Source organism: Cimex lectularius, unplaced genomic scaffold, assembly GCF_000648675.2.
Source record: "Cimex lectularius strain Harlan isolate CLEC.00 unplaced genomic scaffold, Clec_2.1 scaffold17, whole genome shotgun sequence".
NCBI lineage: Eukaryota > Metazoa > Arthropoda > Insecta > Hemiptera > Cimicidae > Cimex > Cimex lectularius.
Window position 1 is genome coordinate 2,372,177 of NW_019392640.1, and position 19,642 is coordinate 2,391,818.

The following is a 19,642-nucleotide window of genomic DNA, read 5'->3' on the forward strand; positions in this document are numbered from 1 at the left end:
CTTGCGTCGGGCACACCAACTAGGAGTGAGGCAGCAGATAGTACCGTATTAGAGTAAACCAGGTACAGAGTATAATTTTACATATACAGTTCATTCGATAGTGATGTCCTTCACTATAGGCTTTTATTCACTGATATGGACAAGTGCTATCTCAAAAGATCCTCGCGCTCTTTTCAAGGCATTTAGAACCACAGAAAACTTATTACGCCAAATGTATAAACTCTGCCTAAGGTTCATGTAGTACTGGACGGTACGCCTCTGTTGGGGCGGCAATTGGGTAATAGCGGAGTGATAAGGGAACCAGGTAGTGTTCGAACGGCCAGTACAAACACATTCGAATACGAGTCCCTATTATGGTCTACATCGATAGACTGGTATAGCCATGAGGCTTAGGAACAATCTCTAAAGGATCCTCCCACAAATTGAACTACGATAAGTCCCTTGTACTGAATACAGACCATAACGATCTGCAACAACCAAACTACTTAACTTCTTTGATCAAACATGTCCGTCTGAAGTGATCAGGAGTCGAGTCCGTAAGTCTTGTTTGCTAAATAGTTTTTCTTTTAATTCAAGTTTCAATTACTTCCTCAAGCCAATGCGGCCGGAAGTTCAATGATCAATTATGCAATAAAACACCACCTACTTAATTAATTTATATATGTTTCCATTAAAATTTTCGCCTTTAATTGGATATGTATTTTTATCTTTGCGTTTAAAAAATTATATTTTTGTTTGTAGAAATTAATTAGATAAAGATGATAACTAATGTTATTATTTTTGTATTTCAAATATAAGGAAAGTTGTCAATTTTTTTGAGGAAAAGCCTACGTACCAGTCGAAATGTATAACGATCCTCGATCGAGTCGGGTGATACTCGGCAGGCTTCTCTCTCGTAATAGTCTCTCGTTTTGTGCCAGATCTGGCCATGGTTATCAGAGTCGTTGACCCGCCTCATCAGTTGCGCAACAGTGGCTAATGGTGCGTCATCCGGCCTGGAAACTGGAAACTGGGTACTCCGCTTATTTCCGAAGGGGCGGGAAAATAAAAAACAAATATCGCCCGGTTGGAATATATTCGGTTTGTATCATTCGGTTTGGTCGGTTGATGGTTCGATTTTGTTTTTTTGTTAAATTGCGTAGTATGTGAAATCTTACGTTCCTCGCCGATTGTCTGACACATATCCGCTGCCGGTTTAATTGTGGAGGTTTTTGAACTGATCACAGTTATTTTGTCACAATCTATGCAGAATGCCACATCTGCAATCCCTGGCTAAACATAAAAATGAAAATTAAACAATTTAAGTATAACGAGTGTCACGCTCTTACCAACTGAGCATGGTCATTTGATCTGTCATTAATTGATTGACGACTGTTTTCTTCGAACATTTTACACAAAGATGAAATGTGTTTACAAGTAGCAATTATAAATGGTTATAAATTATTACAGTGGGAGAGAGGGGGTAAAGCGGGAGATAGTAAGAGTCAATTTTTATGGAACTGACTTTTAAGTCATAGCCATCTACATATTTATACATTGTACCTACGTTGTACGTTTGCTATATACTTTTGAATTACATACGTACATTTCCAGGCTTCTTTGTAACCTGGTGTGCTGATTGTTCATTAGGAAGTTTCGTTTTTATCATTTACTTAATATGTCATTCAAACTTTACGGGAGAGTGTGTGAGTGAGTCAGAGAGAAAGAGAGAGAGAGAGAGAGAGAGAGAGAGAGAGAGAGAGAGAGAGAGAGAGAGTAAGAGAGATTTACGACAGTGACTTTTAAGCCTCATCCACCGACACATTTTCATACATATTTCATATAATACGTTGTATGTTTTCTTCTAAGTATTTTTGTATTTCTACATATAATTTCAGACACATGATTTAGGGTGGTTGACTAGTCTGCTGTAATATATTATCATATTCAATACTCATGATATAACCTGTGCAGCATGTTAAATTTTAGAACAGAGCAAGGACTCTTTCTGTATAACCTGCGGAGTAGTAATGCAGGTCGTGCTCCAAGAAGGACCTGCGTACAAAAGCATAATCCTTAGCACTAGTTGACTAATTTATTATCACCAGACAAGATCAATTGACATAATAGTAAATGACATTTTTATTAAGTAAAATTCAAGTTCCCTTGAATTTGATTTGAGCGATGGATACATTTTCTGGAATAATTAAGCTAAATATGATTATGTAGGGTTGGGGCTACGTTAGGGTTAAGGTTAGGGATTGATTAAAAACACATTAATGATAATAATAACACATTAATATTTTTTCGTGAAGAGGAACAAATATGCGAGTTTAATTTTAATCCACTGTCAACAGTCATCCTTTAGCACTTTCTTACAGTAATCTCGAAGTATGTTGCTGACCAGATACATTCGTTCACCGGCTGGCGCTTAATGAACAATGGTCTCAGTTTTTGTTTGTTTGAACCTTCTATTGGATGCTGAACCAATCTATTTTTCTTTTGCTTTTGTATGTTGGCAATTGTATAGCCTCGAGTAGGTCTAAATTAGTTGTTCTTCTCTAAATTGGTGTTCTTGGATACACATCTAAAAGGAAATTGTAGTGCATATAGCGAATCCACTTTTATTTCCATAAATAAAGCTGAATACTTTGTTACTCGGATATCGGTATTCCCATTCTTCTTCATTTATACACAGAAAAGTCAATTTAGAGTCTTGGTCATTGGCCAGTCAATTTCGTACGATTGTCCGTAAAGTTTATTGTCTAAGTAGGTTTAGAGAGTATTTCTCCAGATTCCATTATTATAAGAAATATAGCCCTTGTTATGTATATTCCCTTACTTTTCTTGAAGGTATGTGGCGAAGTGGGTCAATTTTTATCAGGTGAACATGAATGAACCACAATGATCACGGCTGATAATGTTAACCGGGTTCGATGACTTGGCAACAAATTTAGACATTGATTGAAAGTTTCTTTGGGCCCTTATTTTCAAAATAAAACAAATCCATAAAGACGACTGTTTTGGAAGGTCGCTCGTCAGACTAACAATGTGCTACTTTTAAAGTTGCCCGCCACGAGGAAAATGTGTTGATCGCCGTTTGGCGGAGCATGAAAGAAAAAGATTAACAGTCTATTTTCGTAGGCGGACTTTTGTCGGACGCCACGGGGTTGATTAGAAGTTATATATAGAATCTGGGATTAGGGTAAAAACCGAAGAAGTGGTACGGGGTTACTTGACAATCTTTGACCTTTCCCGGAGAACCTTTGCAGGAGATAAAATAAAGGTCGACTGAGGAGGATTTGCTCAAATTAGTTGGTAGGAGCAACCGTAGTAGAGCATTGATCAATAGAGGGGCGAGGAGAGTCGAGATAATGTTAATTCTACTGTTGGGGTTGAGCACGGGTGAAATATTGCCGGTCTCTCCGACCGACCGACTCTGCTTCCCATCACGGAAGTGTGTGCTTAAAACGGTCTACACTACACTTCACTGGGAAGAAAGTTTATAAAAACACCTTTTTTCGCCAAGAGAAAAATAGAATATTAAACAACTTAGCCAATCGTAATTTAGCCTTAAAATAGTGTACGAGCAATATCAAGAACAGAGGATGCACGCGACCAACCGATGAAAGAAACTGTTTAATAACCCCTGGATTGTTCGATTGTTGAAAAATAAGAAATTCATTGATACCAATTCTCATAAGTGTTGAAGTTGCCTAAAGATTGATAGATTGAGATTTCAAGGGCATGTCCTCCCGCACACATTAAGACCTAATGTGTCCCATGTTCTGTACACATAGCCGATGATTTGACCTGCAATCGTTTTCGTTCTTTTCTTCAATTCCTTCCAAGGGTATGTTTTTGGTCCCAAATCACTATCACTTGCCATTGTAGCACCACACGACGACAGCAAGTCTTCTGCACTTTTGCGGAATGTGCACAGGTGGTGTTCGTTGATGCCAGAAAGCTGATTGTATTCAGTCTGTTATTGCCGCTTCTTTAATCCATTCTAAAATTTCGTTCTATTTAAATTTTGCAAAAGGGTCCTTGAACTGCTTGGATACCCACTTTTGCTTCTTCTAACATGTTCTCCGATAGTATGAATCACGCAGAAGAGTCCAAGCCCTGCTCTTGCAAGGGCATACGCATTTTCATTCCTGCCTGTCTTGGGACCAACTGGAGGTGGCTGATCTGCATACCTAACTTATTTTTGTTGACATTCACCTGCTCTGAAGGCTGCTGATGTCATTACTTTCATGGCGTTGACCGTTCAAATGAAATTATACAAATCAGTCATTGCAGCTCGGCATGAAAGACATTGGCTGGGAATAGTTGATTTTGGAATAAAAATGCCCGTGAACCTTCTTGCCTCCTAGATCCTGGGAATACCAACAGATCGTTCCTTCCTTGACGTTGGGCATATTTTCCGTTCTCATTCTCTTGTGTGTTAAGGCCTGGAGAGATTGTTTCAAGTTTGGGTTACTTTCTCACTACTGTAAGATTTACTTAAATGTTACCAAGAAATGACCAAGATTTAATTAAATGTTAGAACAGAATGTGTTTTACGAAATAATAAGTTCATGAGATCATCAGAAGAGAAGTAGTAGTGGTGTTCCGTTCCCGAGAACTCATCGTCAAAAAGACAAGAGGATCTTTAGCGTCCGCACCTGGCCTTTTCGGCCTTATGGGACGTTTTGATTCTCAAGATGAGAGCTGACGCACCTCCGCATACGACGGAATAGTGTTACCGCCGCAGCATTTGTGTAGAGGCCCCCCAGACCCTAAGGGCCAAGACAACCTCGCTCTCCGCTTGTCCACTCCGAATGGTCGGGCCCGCATTGTGCATCGGGTCGTATGCCGCACGCAAAGGCCTAACAGGCCGAAATACATCAGCCTGTTCTCCCGCGTACTCCCTAGATAGAGAAGGCGACTCTATTTCCCAGAGTATTGGGGCTTCCCATAGAGTAGAAACTACCGGATCCGTCCCGGCCGCGGTTTTGTTTTTAGTGAAATTGCTAACCACCCCCTAGATGAGCACCGCCTACGGTAAAACATCCTGTCGAGCTCAGCCTACACCTGCCATGCGCATTCGAGGGACGTCATAGGCCTAGCCTAGGTAGTTCGATCCTTCGCTTCCCCAAGGGTACCACGCCGGTCATCCGCACAACAATGCAAAGCATACTCGAGTCAGAGAAACCGATTCACTACCCGTTTACATTCGCTTACTCACGAATTCGAGGGACTATTCAACGCTTACACGCTGTCGTCCGGTCGCAACGTCTCCCGTGAGGCGGGGGGTAATAACGCTGGCCATACGCAAGCTTCACGAAGGTCACAAATAGAAGACAGCCTCTGCCTAAGTTCCCGCCAGGGGCGTCACCACGTACCACCACGAAACCGTTCCCAGTGTAAACTAGGGCTGATTGTGGAACTTTTCAGTTACCCCGTGGTACAGATGGCCATACACCCTCCCCCGTCTATGCAGACAGGATCTGGTGCACTGGCCCTCATGTGACTCTGCTAAGGCACCCGCCGCCCATGCCGACCCTAGGCCGACACGAGTACAGCTTGTGCTTCAGAGAGGTTGCCACGCCACGCCCTCTGGGCTGCACCATTATTTTGTGCCCGGATACCCCCCTTGCACCCAAGGGTTGGGTGGGGTCACAGGAAAGAATGAAGGAACCCGGATTGAGAAAAAGGGCCGCGGATGAGAATCCGAGGTGAGCTGTTTCGGGGTCTCGAGCCTCAAACCACACTATACCACCCGTCGTCGCCGTAGTTCCACACATAATGGGCCACGACTCCCAGGGTCGTTGAGACGAGATGACCGTTCAAGGGCCAAACAAGTCGGCCCTATCCCAGCCAGTCGTCTCGGGGGTATGAATCCGAGTCTGCGGGAGCTCTCTTGCAAGTCGGATTGGAAATCTCAATCGCAAGTATCCATTCTTCATGAATAGTGCGCTCGTGGTGGGCGACCGGTTCGTTATGCTTTCGCAGTTTCCCTTTCGGTTCCCTGCTACTCCCCGAAGGCCGAGTGTCGCTCACACCTGGGCTTGAGTTCTGAATCGCATATTGAGGCAAGGGGGAGGTGTTCCAATTCTCCCCCGGCGTCAGAAAAGGGAATAGCCGAACAATCGAACTCATATCACGTGAGCTACCTACGCCTTTCGCTGCCTCTCTTGAGACCCAGAGCAGCCAGATAGTCGAACCGAGCGCGGGGGCACCCGTCGATACTACCCGCCGTCATAGACTTCCATTCTTCGCAAGTGCTCCTCATGGGCCCGGAACCCCAACAGAAGCCTCGCAGGTTCCCGTAGGTGCCTGCTACTACTCAAGGGTTATTCCAACACCCACTCGGAAGCTTGTAGAGTCTCTCCCACACGAGTTCGGTGACTTGAGGATTTGTTAATCAGTTCAATAATCCTCGATGGTTGCCCTTTGGTGAGCGACGGGGACCCCAGAATTTCACAAGGTCACCCCTACGGGTTCCCGCTATTTTCCCAGGGCCAACCGCCGCCCCCAGAGCCAAGAGACAGTCCTCCCCCGCCAAGCCATGACAACATTGGAGAATCAATAGGAGAGCGGTATATACCCTCTCCTTTGTGTACTGATCTCGGCGTGCGACCCCAACCCTCAGGTCTTCGCAGGAAAGCCATTACGGCTAGCCGCTAGTAGTAGTGGTGTTCTCGTGCCTGGGGAATTCAAAAATAATATGAGTGCCTACAGATCCTAATCGCCGGTCTCCTTAACTCAGGTAGCAGGTCGCCGCTGAATCTACCTTCGACCAGCGGATGAAACTAGGCTCCGACCGAATAACATAACTGATGAGGAGGAAATATTTGTACTGAACCTCCCGGTGGCTTATGAAGCGCATCAAAGAAAGCGAACAGGAAGCGGTTAATTTTTGCTATCAGGAAAAAAAGAATCTGAATGTGCTGCAAAAGGTTATTTTATTAACATTAGATACTTCCAGGTTAGTCAGAGAACAAAAAGGCCATTACGATTTGACTTGTACACGCAGTTAAAAACCAACTGCTTTCAACCAGCCAAATTACATACCAACAGACCCAACACTCTGCTTACGAATCAGTCGTACGGTACAATTGATTAACAAACGTAAAAAAATGTTTGCCCGATTCGCGAACGTGCAAAGGACAAATCAATTGGCTCGATGTAAAAGCCAAATCAAGTAGCAATAAAAAAAACATAATTTTTCTCCAGTACGCCGTCCCAATCAGTAAAAGTCAAATTGTGTTGGAAGATGAAACGGTTCATTATTTAGAAAATGAAGTTAAATCAAAGCAATTTGTTTTTTGAAAAATATCTGACGAGTACAAATATACACGTTTTCTCTTTTTTTCCTCTCTCTCTCACTCAAATACACACACACACACAAGTTCTTTTACAAAAGGAATTATCGAGGTCTAGTCGAATCAGTTATGAATCGATAATAATGATGTCACACGTTGCAACCTAAGACTAGATCTTGTTATTAAGGAGGAATCGATAGTACGGATGACGCCAGAACCTCTCACTCAACGCATACACGAGTTATCAAAAAAATAATAATATCAAGGTCTAGTCGAATTAATTAATTAGCGAGGAGTGCAAGATATCTTTGATTTGGAAGTGGGATTCGGTTTAAATTGCACAAACACCAAAGTTCGAGTTTCTAAGTCCAAGATTCTAGTCTTGTTCTAACTCTTTTCAATGTAGTGTGCGGATTTTGGATAAGTTTGCTGCCGAAGTGAAAACCGAGGTAGCAGACCTTCATGGAGGAGGTAATATTATACATATTTGTAGAGATATTATTGAGAGCTACAAGTTGATCTTTTAAAGGTAAAAGTCACGCGGTTGCATTTATTCGTGTATTCATGAGTCCTTGCGAACCTTCTTTTTCGCCTTTGATCTCTTGCAAAGGATTAAGGTTGTTTTATGAGATGGTTGAGGGTTACAGTACCATCGGCATATGTGGCCAATTATGTGACTGTCTAAAGGGTCTCCCGATTTTGTAGTTATGAGTGTTAAGTAGCTTGCATGAACCTGAAGAAAGGGCCAGGAAACTGAATTTTAGTACTGCATACAGGGTTGAAGGGAAGACGGTTAAGCTTGTACATGTCAATTTAGAAAGAAATCACAAGTACAAGCTCTGAAATATAAATGTTTGTGTTGGTTAGATGTGCTTAATTTTTAATAAATGTTAATCATTTAGTTAGCGTTGGGCTGCGAGTCTAGGACTTCAGGATAAGCTTACTATCATTGAATTCCCATCACAACAACGATTCTTCCTCGATTTTGCACCGGGTTATTGTAGGGACAGTTGGCAGCGGAAGATTCCGCGACTTGTCTACTTCTTTCAAGTGGCGGCCCTGTTTATATAAATAAATTATGGCCTATTGCATTATTAGGACGAAGGAAGGGGCGATGTAATCGAGTTGGGACCACAAAGCTTCCCCAAATTGGGTTATGCTTTCAATATCTCGCGTGTAATCATATTTCTCGACGGTGCGGCTGATATTGCACGGGTGAGTGGCGAAAAAAGCCCACAATCTGCAATGTTTTGAGCGAATGGAAATAAAATCTTTTCAAACTATATCGTCCCGCTTGAAAAAAAACCCTTTCAATTTAGAAGAAAGTGTCCTTCTTACACACTTAATAATTATAATACCAAATGGATAAGTTTACCAGCTTGTAGGAATTAAAGTACATATTGGTAAATATATTTGAAGCCTGTAAATTCTGTCTGATTTTAATTTTTGTTCAATAGTAAAACATTCCGCAAATCATCAACTAACCGAACTACCCTCGCACATAGTGGTCGAAACGAAAAAGCATACAGTTTTTAGACTTCATGAAGGTCTAAACTTTGAAAATTCAAGGATGCCAAAATTAACACCATTTTCCAATAGTGAATAAAACCAGAGGCTCTGCCATCTGATACGAGTTTGTTATTTCCCTGATCTATAGTTTTGAAGGATGATCTGACACGAGCTTCTGCAGTAGAAATAAACCAGTGCGTATCTCCTAAAACAAAGCCTCAGACACCCTGGTTTGTACGAAGTAGAGTTGAAGTTAACTTTGAATATGGAGTCTCTTGTTCAGAAATACTAAAAGATGAACTTCTATCTGCCGTTGCTAAAAAGCAGCTCCATTTACAACCTAGATCAGAAGTCATAATTTCTTTTAAAACCACTGCTACTAAAATATCTTCTACACATTTACAAACATGGAGAGAAGGGAGGGAGAGAGAAAGAGAGAGAGAGAGAGAGAGAGAGAGAGAGAGAGAGAGAGAGGTTTTTCTAAAGAATTTATATTTTATTAATAAAATAGTAATTTTACATCTCGTTACAATGTGGTAGTTAGTCTGTGAGAACGAGTCTAAGCGTTTTCTGCCAGGTAGGGAAGTTTGCTGAGGTGTAACTTGGTAACATTGGTTCCTCCTCAGGTAGGCATAATAACTTTCGTCTATGATTATTCGTTACATCTTTATATGAATATAAAAATTGAAAATAAGGGAAAAAACATTTTGTGTGTGTTTAGCAAAACATCCCAACACTTTGACAACTTCCTCAACAACTGCCACAAGTATCAATTAAATAGGCAATATTTTAGTAACATTGGAGTAATACCAACGAGTATTTTCTTCACTCTTGTTTTTAATTTTGTATATATTATTTTGCTCATTGTCACTTGTTACCTACTTGAAGAAAGTTGTAATGTTATTGTTATGTAATTATTTTAAAAATGTGTTTTAAGATGTAATTGATAGACAGATTTGAATATTTTCGAATAGTCATCGTTTAAAATTATGTGTCAAACTCGTTTGACGTTTCGCCATCATAAATGGTGGGTTTGAATGAACTTTTTGTTTACTCAGGTTTCTTTTGGATGTTCGACGTGAAAACTGTTTATTTTCGTCACTTTCGAACGTCATATGGTAATGGTAAGCTTGCCTGTGTTATTTTCGGTGATTTTGTGGGAGATGCCTTGTTTTCTGACATTAACCTTGTATGGGTCTTTGTGAATGTCTATTATTTTTTTCTATCTGCATGTATTTTGCTACGAATTTTGGTGTTATATATATATATATATATATATTATGCTGTTTTTCGAATAGTGGGTTGATCTTTTATCAGTAGGGTTTTTCAGTTATGTTTGTTCTCTATAGTGCAGCCTAATGTAATTAATTACATCTAATTTGTTTAATAGAGAAACGACTCTTTTTAAGACTGGCCTTCCACCGAAACAGTGAACGGCCGAATATTCATCCAGTCGTGTTAGGCCTTCTCAATAGACGACCGGCAGAGGAGCCGATCGAACGACCACTGGACCCGACACCTGGCCGTCACCAGTTGTATCTCTTCGTGATACACAAGGGTGCTACGAGCCAATAACAAAAATAATCGAAATGAATGTTGTGGATATGTTATTGTTATTGGATACAACCTACTATATGAGGAGGCGGAGAGCAAAAGGTCGAAAATATTGGGTACACCGTGGTAGTTCTTGTTTCGCATATCCGGTAAGGGAGGGTGGTCTTGAACTACGCTAATTATTTTTTCGGTGTCCATGGTGAAGTAAATTTTTAAAAAATTAACTCAAAATGTATATTTAAATCCTCTACAAAAATTCGACCGAACGAGACCTAAAAATCCCATCTTCATGGAATCATGCCGTCGTCTTCGTCCGTAAACGGGAGAACGCGGCGTCTTTAATGGATGCGTACCAATGCTTTCTCTTGTTGCTGGATCATTCGGCCGTATTAAACCGTACACGGCAGAATTTTATTCGGTCCATTTCGGTTCCAGTGGGGACGTCCGGGCTAAAGCGAGTTTTTGAGGTGTCGTTCTACCGGCTTTTTCATGGATTGCGGTTATGTTGTAGCTTTGTTAAATTTTTTTTAACGAGGGTTCGCAACAGCAGAGGTCATATCAACCCTCGTAGTGCTGTTTATGTTTTTTGAAAAAAAGCCCATTTGTAAGTATGTCGGGTTTGAATGCAGGGCCGCTTTATTCGAACCCGGGACGTTTACCTTATGGTGATGAATGCCAAAACCGATGCGGTCACCAACGCCCCCTGTTGTAGCTTTGTATGTTATGATTTCCCAGTTTTGTAATCGTGGTGGTGTTTTTAGTCTGTTGTATATTTGAGTTGTTTCGTGTCTTCTTGGGTGGTTTGAATCAGATCGAATAACAAGGTCGATTAAGATAAAACTCTCAACTACATGTACCCGACAATATCCAAGTGCCCAATCAAGGAATGGAAAACATGAAAATCACTTTCATTCCTAAAGTGAATAAATAAATAATTTTAAAAACAGAAATAATTCAAATACCAATTGGAAACTTACACCTACTTAAGAAAGGTTGTTTCTTTTCTGCATTTGACCCGGGTTCCTTTTACGCGAGGGCCTTTTGCATGTAGCACTTTTTTTCATTTTTGGAGGATTCTTGACGAGTTTTAGTCTAGCCGGGTCTTTTAAAAAAGTCAGAGATGCGCAATTCTTAGAGGGGTGTCGCCCCACACCCCGTCCAGACGCTCGGGCGAAAAGGGGTCGGGTCCCTCGGGGTATCGATCATGCGTAATCCGAGCGGTCGTGTAATGCCATGTAAATGATAATGATAGCTGTTGAGAGGCGGAGGTGTTATTTTTCAAATCAAGGGAATGAATGTTAAGCGGGACGTTTATTTATAAGTCTTTTCGTGGACTATTGCTCGTTAAAAGATATTCATGTGCCGAATAACGCGGGATTCTCTAGCTCCTGTTGGAGTCAATCAAGCATTCATACGCACGAAGCTGAGACATTCTATGTTTTTCTTGTTTTTGTCATCATTGAGATTGACGAGGAATTGTATTCTGCGTCCTTGTCATTGGCATTGACGCGATCTTACAGAAGAGAAGTTCTGACCGTAAAGTGCCAATAGTTCAGCACTGATGAAGGTTATCCTCGAACAATTCAATTTACGTAGATTTAACTTTCGAATATAGTCATTGTGTTGATTCCATTGTATGACGACAAACAATCTTAGCTCAATAAGGATGGATACGCAATCCATCCTACATGACACCACTTTCCAGGTTTCTGCAGTATCACCTCTTTGGTATTAAGTGCAACTTTCCAGGTTCTAAACAAATTTGACTTTGTCGACTTTCCCGTATGTTTTAACCAATTAGGAACCTTGCACATCAATTGTCCTCTTAAAGTGCAGTAAAGATGCTGGCGCAAAAGGCATCCATCCACCATGCGAGTTTCTACAGTAACATATTAACTGACATTGAAATACAAATTTTCCATGATGTGGGCAAACTGATTGAATATCCTTTTCAACTTGAATCTAATATAATCATTCAATGCCGATACATCACGTCTAGAAAGGTATCAAACACACCTTGAGGTATGGGACAATAACCAGTGCTGCTCGGATGATGAACAAGAATCGTTAGCACTAGTTCTACACAAATCTTACGTATGACTTTCTGTTTATTACAACAAATAGTCAGAAGCTGTGCACATAAATTGTTCTCTTAATGCTCAATAATGATGCTGACATAAACTGACATCCATCCAGCGTGCAAGGTTCTGTGGTCCACTGATTGAATACCTTTTATATCTTGGATCTAATTTTATCATTCAATATCAATACGTTACGTCGATAAAATTGTAACAAACATACCAGTGCTGCACAGGGATGTGAGAAACAAGCCAGTTCTACACAAGTCTTTCGTTTCACTTTCCCATGTATCATAAGGAATGATCAGAACCCATGCACATTAATTATCGTGATAAAACTCAATAAGAATGCCAATATATATTGGCTTTCTAGTTTCCCCACCACTTTCGTTCATTTTAATAACCTTTTGGGTGTAATTATTTAGTTGTAAATATAACTATAAAAATTGTACAAAAAAGCGTTAACAACCAGAGTCCTTTGATCAAGAAAGCAAACTCCCAAAGATGAAGAACGAAGTTAAAGAGTGTTTATTTTACTTCAACGCTTAAAATGAAAAATTGGCCTAGAATTGCAATATTATATTTGTGGCTAGATAATTAAACTTTATATTTTACGTTTGCAGGAGGAAACAGGACGAAGTAGAAGTGCTGGAAGAGACGATTCGGCAACGGAACGAGCAGCACAAAAAAGCCGGAATGGAGCTGGACGCGACATGTCACATCTGCTTGAAGACTAAGTTCGCCGACGGGGTCGGCCACGTGTGCAACTACTGCAGCATCAGGTGCTGCGCCCGCTGCGGCGGCAAGGTCACCCTCAGGTCCAACAAGGTGAGCCTAAACCATACAGGAAATAAACATACAGGAAATCCTCAAATTGGGATTTTCTCCTCACCGAACTCAACACAAAGAGGATTTTCCTCAAGAAACTCAAGGCCTAGCTCTGTTTTGACTGGGGATTGTTGGTTGTTCTCTTTGTCTTGGCCTCAACGCGGAAAAAGAATTGATTTTTGTTCGGAATCTTCCTCTCACCGCGGCCTGACCACCAACTTTAAGCACGTTGAGGAATTCCTCAAGGCTTGCACTGATCAGGCGTCGTGTATGGCTACCTTAAGACGCTATTCGCCCTCGCTTCCCCGTGATTTATACAACTGCAGAGCCCGTTGGCTCAATTCCATACGTCGAATATACGCATCGCCCTTTACGGCTTTTTCGTCCGGTCCGCAAAAGCCCAGTTTTAACCGCTGGGGACGTTATTTCTTACTCTGCTGTATCATTTATTTCCAACTGGAGAGCTTTCTTCCATATTTCAATTCTTCTATCAACTTCTATGTAAAAGAAAGAATAGGACTTCAAAAAATGGCTTTTAATATATGTATGTGAAAACGTAAATATTCGTGACTAGGCAGATACTTCTAGAGTATAATTTACGTTGTTAAAAACTGCTCTTTGGTCGAGTATGTAGTCCCTCCTGTTTCTCTAGTCGACAGTTGCCAGAAAACAGTTGGATTTCACTTTTTTTGGTGTATTTTTTCTTTTTTAATATAAAATTGGTTGTGTCTTCCCCCTTTTATCTTAGAGATTCCTCTGATAATATCACAGCTGCCTAGATTACAAAAATCGACAAAAGCGATTTATACAACAGCTACTGATATTATTTTCCCATTTCATATCAGATGAAACGTAGTAAAGTTGAAAAGGGCTGTAAAGCAAAAGAAAAGTGATTTTTCATTTTGTTATTGCGAAACAGATCTCGTTTTTAAATGGCCCCGTGGATTTTATATGTAAGGCTGATTGTAAGTTTTAGCTTCAGAGACCAGGCAGCACGTTTTGCATTGATCGTCCCGTTCAAGTTTTAAACAATTAGGACATTGTTTGCCCACGTGGGCCCGAACAGTGGGAATTATTAACTAACCCCACCCAAGGAGTGTGGCCGGTCGGGATCAATAAAAAGACGTCATATCTCGGTGACGTCACTCACGGCCCCTTATTCATAACTGGCCGCAGTACAACTCCTGCACTTGTTACGCCCTGGGACGGTTGATAATTAAAAAACGGGCCCCTTTTCGGAAACGGGCCGTAAACGGTTTTACGACGGCCCTGGACTGTGGAGTCGCAGACGTCCCGAATTTAACGGGCGTCTCGTGGGTCAGCGTAAAAAAAGGACCGAGGATTTTGTGATTTTTCCTCAAGAATCGTTTACGTTTTTATGAGTAATCTGTCTTGATCTAGGGTTGGGATGGTAATAATCTAATGTAGATTACGTATCCTTATACAAGCCATCAAGGTGATCATCGTAACTCGGAAGTATATCGAATCACCACTGCATTTAAGGGTTTAATATGTAATGTCAACCTTTTTCAGAAGAACCTAAGAACCAAGGGTCATCACACACTCCAAATAATCACGGAGTTAGTCTATGATCACCTAGAAACAATGAGGTTAGCCCTCTAATAACGGTTTTCCTTTGTGTCATATTTAAATGACAACATTACAAAAGATTACTTTCAAGTGGGTGTTCAGTTATGCTGAACCTGTAGTTTGGTCGTTTTGGTCTTTCTACCCTTGCTGATTTGACCTGTCAGACAAATTTCAACTTCCCGATATCTTTTTTTTTTTTTTTTTTTTTCCTTATGATCTTGCATATTAGCCATAGTACGAATTCTTGTGTGTTCAATTTGGGGGTTATCGGGAAAAAAGGTGAGAGTCTCTCATGCTAACCACTCGGCTACCGCGGTCCCCTCCCGATATCTTTAAGATGGAAACAAACAGAGACCCAGAGAAGAAGAAGCCTTAACGCGTTTGTCAGGCCAAATCAGCGATATGAAGCCAAGACAGAACATGATCTATGTTAATGAGCAATTAAACTCATTAGGGAAGTACACCTCGGTCTTTCAAGCTGAAATGGTATTAATGCTTATACCATAGAAAATCTTAAAGGAGGTTATACTGACGTAAAAAAGGAGCCATTAAAGCACTAGCATGTAAAAGAGTTACATCAAAATTAGTCAGTGAATGCATTCAAAATTTCCAAAATCTGGGGAAACACAACAACCTGATGATATCTTGGGTACAAGGGCACAGAGGAATTTGGGGTAACTAGAAAGTAGACAGGCTGGCCACATGAGGATCCGTAAGGCCATTCATGTCCCCGAACCTATACTTGGGATAACAAAAACAAATATAGATGCCTCCATCGCAGAAAAGATCTGAATAAAACAAAAGGAGAATTGGATAAACTCTAGCGATGCGAGACATAGTAAACTATTGATGAAACAACCCTCACCAAGACCTACAAAATCTCTGCTGCAACTGGAAAGGGCTAAACTCAGAGGAGTGGTAGGACTACTAACCGGTCACTGGCATCTGAGAAAACATCTACACAACATGGGCATATACAACGATGATCCTATCTGCAGATTATGTAATGAGGAGGAGGAAACAGCCACCCATATCATCTTCGACTGCGAAGCAACAGCTCAATGGAGATTCAACCTAGCATACGAAAAAACATAGGGAATGAAATTGTAGCAGCGACAGTCAATGACTTGATACTCCTAAGGAGAAGGTTAGAGCCTATGCACTGAACTAAGGAACTAGGAAGATAATACAATACCATACCAAGGAATTACGAACATTACAATAAGCAGAAGGCTGCAGTGCTTGGGTTTTGCAGTAAACCCTCGCTTCCTAGCATCTATTATTATCATGTTGATGTTCCAAACGGTCCAATGACATATTACACTATAACTACTTGTCAATAGGAAGTGTTTTTGCGTCTGGACGTATTTAGTCGTTTCTGAATACTGAAAAAAGTTAACAATGTCAAACTATTGTTGAATCTGCACTGGATCCACCTAAACTCGGGAGAGTTCCTCGCTGAAGATGGCGCTAAGCCAAGATTGGCATACCAAAATCCACCCATCAACTTTAACATCCGACGCATGCCGTCTAGATTTTCAAAACAAAATAATGCATCCATTGGCAATATCGGCAATAGAACCGAAGAAAGAAACTGCTTTTGGCCAAAAATTCGACGCATCTGATCACCTTGGTCTGCTCAATATCTTCAGTATATGAATGTTTTCGTCCTTTTCAAATATTCTGGTGAAAATCTATTGAAGCACTTCGTTTTAATTAGAGAGATTATCCTTTATATAGTAATACATTTTAAACCTTTCAAATACACCTAGTTTTTTTTTTCTCGTATCTCATCAGCCCGATGATTTATAAACACTTAAACCTCAGCGGGAAGTAATCCAAAGCTCGGAGTTTGCAGGAGACCACTGAAATCTAAGAGACTGAAAAATAAGGAGGAAAATTGCGTGCGTGCGGACTCCAGCTGTTCTATAATTAACCGATTTTATCGAAATAATATCAGCCCTTTATGATTGATGGCGTCAAACCTGACTTAGCGCGATAAAAAAAGGAAAGGTGAAACATTTCTATAAACGAAATCGTTTCACGTAAAAATATCCATGCGTGGACCCAACGTAACGTGTTTCAAGTTGGTCGGTTGTATTTGCCGTATACCTTGCCTACTGTTTATATGTACTTCGTGACGTTGGTTCTATAAAGACTTACGAATACAAAGTACGTTGTGACGGGGAAACGGTCCCACAAATTTTCACAATATGGTGTTGAATGTCAAGATGAGGAAGTTAGATGATTTGAATGAAGTATTAAGCGTCGTATCGTAACAATTAAGGTCCGAACTTTGTTTCCGCCTGGCCACGTTTAAAAACACGACGTCCAAAAGATTTACTAGCTTCTTATTTTGGATCTTATTTATCTTCGTTATAACCACTTATTACTGTCATACATAGTTTGCTTCATTTGTACTCTCCTGTCGAGATTGTATTTTTGCTTTGGCATTTCGCTATAATCTATATTGTTTCGGTAGCCTGAATAGTTATAAACGTTTTATAAAAAAGAAGAATCGTCATATACTATGGTTGGAATGCACAGTTGTTTAACAAAATAATTACTTATTAATTACAAAACTAATTACTTTTAGATTCAATCATTCGATCAGCCAGTCAGTTACAGTCCAACAGCTTAAATGTGAAATGCCGGAACGAACCAGCGATAGCACGCAGACCAGGGTGATCGTGCCAAATTTCCGAAGCTTCAGGTCTATCACTCACAGACCTCACTGTAAAATTTGAAATTTAGACTTCAGCCTCTAGATTCTTCAAAGAGCACGAGGTTGATGGAAGTAGCAATGTCCTACAAAAGTTTTAAAAAGTTCTTATGTGACCAATGTCGAATCTTTGGCAGAGGAGAAAGAATCTTTCCTTATTAAATAAGATGGTTGTTTAGGTGTTTAAAGAACCATTTTCTTGCCATTCTTGCCACTCCTAGTATTTTCCATATGCCTATTGTTTCTCTAAAGTGCAGTTAATATGCGTACAATAATCATAAGCTTTTTCAGGCAGCAGTTCTGTTGTTACACATTATGTTCTGTACTTAGGTTATTAAGTAGTTACTCTTAGGCCTCTCTGATAACCTGAGATGAATTAAGGTAGTGACTAGTCTTATTCTATCATGAAGGGCTCTTGTAGAATAGACTTTTGAGTACTCCAGCTTATCATGAGATATGATCGAGCATAATAAACAACTGGCATAATAAATAAACGTGATGTTATGGCAAAATTGAAAATAGCTGGTGAACTGTAGAGATTGTCACTAGGACAAAGGTCAAAAAAAAGATGGCAGGTTAAGACAGTCATCGCCTCAGAAAAGGAAGGCTTCTTTCAAATTCATGAATTGTTGGAAGGTATTTCTGACTAAAACAGAACAACGAGGACAAGTATAGTCATAAATTTAATTAAGCTGTGAACAAAGGTGTGTCATTGTGTTGAGTCAAGAATCGATGGATTGATGATGTTCTATAGCAATTTCAAGAATCAAGTCCAATCACTTACGTACTTCCCAGGGTGTGTGAGATATCTGGACTTTTAGCTGCCATCTACACAAAATGAGGAAGGCGAAAAAGAGCAGTAGTCAGACTTCACTTCACCTAAGCCCAAGCTTTCCTCTGAGAGAAACTTACAAAAATCTTTTGAAAACCACAATTGATATTGAACTTTACTAAAAGACGGCCATAGCTGTTGAAAATTTGGTTTATTGGCGAAATCCAGACGTATGACAACCCGTCAGTTACTGCAAGAGTGCAGTGTGGCAAAAATCCATATTGTTGGAAAAAGGAAGTTGTCATTCATCACGAGTTAGGTCCTCATGGATGTTTTACGAACTCTGAATACTAACTACTGCGATAAAATTTACGCGCAATTGTCAGCAACCCTTGATTTTAATTAAAGCCGGATCTGTTCCAAATAGGAAAATCTTGATCGCATCAAAGACCTCCCGCATCCACCATATAGCTCAGACCTAGCTCCTTCAGATTACTACTGTTATCTGTCATGGTTCATAATATTTAATTTGTTTAATTTAGTTTAGAAGTTGAGGTTCCAATGCAAGAGTTTTTCGAGTGTTCCCTCGAAGTGGTTATGAACGTGGGATCGCACAACTTGACTAATGAATTTTGATTGATACTGAATGAGGAGTTTATGTTTCTGGTATTTACAATAGACCTTTTGCGTTTGTGCATGTACAAATCCATTTTGAATCAAATTAATCGATCCGCGGCCATTTTTGAGGTCATTAGCCCTCATTTGAAATCGTCTAAATAAAGAAAAATGACATTTGTGTGGTGATTAGTGACCGTTAATCGAGAATTATTCTAAAATCGTGAGATGCAGTCTGGTGTGATGTAGTTTCAGAAAAAGAAAATAATTATCATAAAGAATAAAGAAAATGTTTTTCTGAAACCTACATCACACCAGACCGCATCTCACGATTTCTGAATAAAAATGACATTTTTCATCAGCCAAGTGCCTGTCGATTGCTCGGGACGAAAAGTTCAATTGAACGAAGAGTACACTGCACACAGGAGGCTCTCCCCCGGCTAGTGGACCGTGAATCAATACAAGTGTGTAGCCGATTCGGTCATATGGCCCATTCATTCGGCTCGGTCTGTATCCCTCTCGGAGTTTATAACAGTTACGGCCTCCCGTAACTAACTCTAAAGGACGAGGATGAGCACGAGACTTTTTTTTTCCTTTGCTGCGACACAGCGGTAAATAAACTGGCCGAGGGGAAAATCACAAACGGGCCAGGGGGTGCGCAGACGGCCGAGGTCTTGGCGCAGTA

The 19,642-nt window shown here is 40.5% G+C and overlaps 1 protein-coding gene across 1 annotated transcript in view; it reads left to right on the top strand.

Moving 5' to 3' along the window:
- The window catches only part of LOC106672257 (regulating synaptic membrane exocytosis protein 2), a 77,787-nt gene that overhangs the window by 17,638 nt on the left and 40,507 nt on the right, over positions 1-19,642 (top strand). The window contains exon 2 of the mRNA XM_024228813.1: positions 13,054-13,258. Coding sequence (XP_024084581.1) covers positions 13,054-13,258 — 205 coding nt within the window. The remainder of the gene's footprint in view (positions 1-13,053; positions 13,259-19,642) is intronic.